At 44.8% G+C, this 2,500-nt stretch overlaps 1 protein-coding gene across 2 annotated transcripts in view; it reads right to left on the reverse strand.

The window, feature by feature from the left end:
- Positions 1–2,500, reverse strand: part of LOC122258995 (uncharacterized) — a 463,147-nt gene that overhangs the window by 373,304 nt on the left and 87,343 nt on the right. For both annotated transcript variants that reach the window (XM_086537004.1, XM_086537005.1), the window contains exon 2: positions 1,977–2,500. This exon is cut by the window's right edge and continues 459 nt beyond it. In XM_086537004.1, the coding sequence (XP_086393130.1) occupies positions 1,977–2,500 (524 nt within the window). The remainder of the gene's footprint in view (positions 1–1,976) is intronic.

A 2,500-nucleotide genomic window follows, 5' to 3' on the forward strand; every position in this document is an offset into this window, starting at 1 on the left:
CATTACATGACAATATGGCAATGTGTAAATGTAATTTTTGGTTTATACATATGAGAGATATGCTATACACATAATATAAAATCAAGTTTAACACGCTTAGTTCCCAGTGTTTGGTTCACTTAGTTTGTGATGATCCAAGCATCACTCAAGAGCAAGCAACAACGACACGGGCCGAGGAGTATAGGCCGAGGACCAGCATCTTTAACCAGGGATGTAGTGCACCCGTGGGAACATACCCCCCTCCCTACCCCCCTCCCCCACGCCCAAGCATACACACCTCCACCTGCCCGAGGTTGTATCCTAAACAAAGCCGTGTTTTACGTTAATTTCTTCCTGTTCTGGTGCCATGACACGTAAATATATGAGAAAAAAAAGCTGCTGAATCTAGGTGTTGTTGGGGTCACTAGCGGGGAGTGTTTGCGCTTGAAATTCCTTGTAACGGTATTTACGCAATGCGTTTTAAAGTGATTCTTTACACCTAATTAATGCTTCTAAGGGTATTACATCTATATAAATACATTAATTAATGTATCACAATAAAAAAAATTAAAAAAAAACGAAAACAAAATGCAGAAATTCTTAGTAATGGTACTTATGCCATGTGCTTTAAAGATTAATGCCTCTTTAAATCTACGTTTATTTTAAGCGTATCTCTCAAAAACATTAATAAAAAGACTTAATAAAAAAAAACAAGGCAAAACAACCATTGTAGAATCACTTTAACATTTTGAAAGTAATTCAACAAAAGTAAGTTTCCAAGCAAGAGTGTTTTTGGCTTCATTGTTCAGCATAATCATTCTTCCCGTCGCCAAAATAATTTCATTTTTCACTTTGACTCGTTGCAGCCAGGAGAAGAAATGAGTCCCGCGAAATATCGTGCAAATTTTCCGAATAAAAGCAGAAGGGAATTTATCTTTCCAAGGATCTGGTTGCAAGTTTTGCTTACCGCACATCCATCTCCGATGCTCGACTTTTTTCTTTTCTTCTTTAGTCTATTCCTTCTTGTTCGCTTCCACATCTCTCTCTCTCTCTCTCCCTCTCTCTCTCTCTCTTTCTCTCTCTCTCTCTCTCTCTCTCTCTCTCTCTCTCTCTCTCTCTCTCTCTCTCTCTCTCTCTCTCTCTCTCTCTCTCTCTCTCTCTCTCTCTCTCTCTCTCTCTCTCTCTCTCTCTCTCTCTCTCTCTCTCTCTCTCTCTCTTTCTCTCCGTCTCTCTCATCCTCTATCTCTATTCTTACACATCTGTAATAACTACACCCCTACTTCCTGTTTTTTTTCTCTCTCTTTTATTCCCTTCTCTATGCTTCCTGATCTTCTCTCATGTCCCTTCCCTTCTTCCCCTACTTCTATCATCCCGATATCCTTGTCCCTTTAAGGAGTAAAGTCTCCAACGTATCACTATATTCTTAGATTAGAACGTGTTCAATATTACTATATTTTCATGAGAAACGATGCTCTAGGAACTATGTCAAACGTACACGCGTTATTTTGGCTGTTTGTTATGCCACTGTTTACGCTGGCAAAGAAAAAATAAATGTATAGGGAACTTACGATTTTTAAAACAAAATACTGAATTGAAGATTGGCATGGATAGGGGGAGGGGGGGCGATACAGAGGGCGGAGGGACGTTAATTGAATCGAAAATTATACAAAAAAGATCTTTTATAGAATATTAGAGAAAATAAGTAGATGAAAAGTAAGAACAGGGAAAGGTTATAGTAAAGATAATATAATGATTCGAAGTAGAATGAAAGGAGAAAGAAAAAGAAACAGAAGGTAATGAACAATATTGGAAACCAGACCTCTGGGGAAGAACAGTCACTAATAAATAGTATGACACATACACACATACACGTTTATATGAGAGAGAGAGAAAGTGAGAGCGAGCGAGTGAGTGAGAGAGAGGGGGGGGGGGAGAGAGAGCATATACACCCAACAAGTATAACTTCATCTCAAATGAGAATTTTTTGTTTCTCTTACCTTGTGTAGTGGAACGACCTCCGCCCTCACGCAGGAGCATTGTCCGCGGGCGTGCATGTCGCGATAGAGCAACAAAACGCCCGCATTCAGCGCCCACCAGACGCCCGACCGCCCGCATACCTGTACTTTTGGGAGGTTACTTGTTTTCATGGGCGCTTGAGAGGTGGGTGTCGTGGGCAGGCTGGCGGGCAGGGCGGGCAGGGCGGGCGCTGCGGACACGGACATCGCTTTGTACTGCGCCAGGCCACCCGCGGCCGAGGCGCCCACGTCTCCGGCAGCTCCCCCCACGGGCGAGGACTGTCCCTCGAGGACCCGGGCCGAGAACGGAGTCGGGAGGTAGGCGGGGGAGGAGACAATGGCGGGCGGGGGGCCCTTAGGAGGACCCAGCTGGAAGGGCTCGGGCGGGGAGGGCCCTGCCGGGGGCGGCGGCCCGTACGGCTCGGCCAGAAAGTGAATGTCCAAGGGATGGAGGAGCAGCGTCGAGGAGGAGCTCGAGAAGGAAGACGTCGAGGAGGATCGATGGA

This window comes from Penaeus japonicus, unplaced genomic scaffold (assembly GCF_977035675.1).
Source record: "Penaeus japonicus unplaced genomic scaffold, GWHDUDI00000001_assembly GWHDUDI00000005, whole genome shotgun sequence".
In the NCBI taxonomy this organism is placed as follows: domain Eukaryota; kingdom Metazoa; phylum Arthropoda; class Malacostraca; order Decapoda; family Penaeidae; genus Penaeus; species Penaeus japonicus.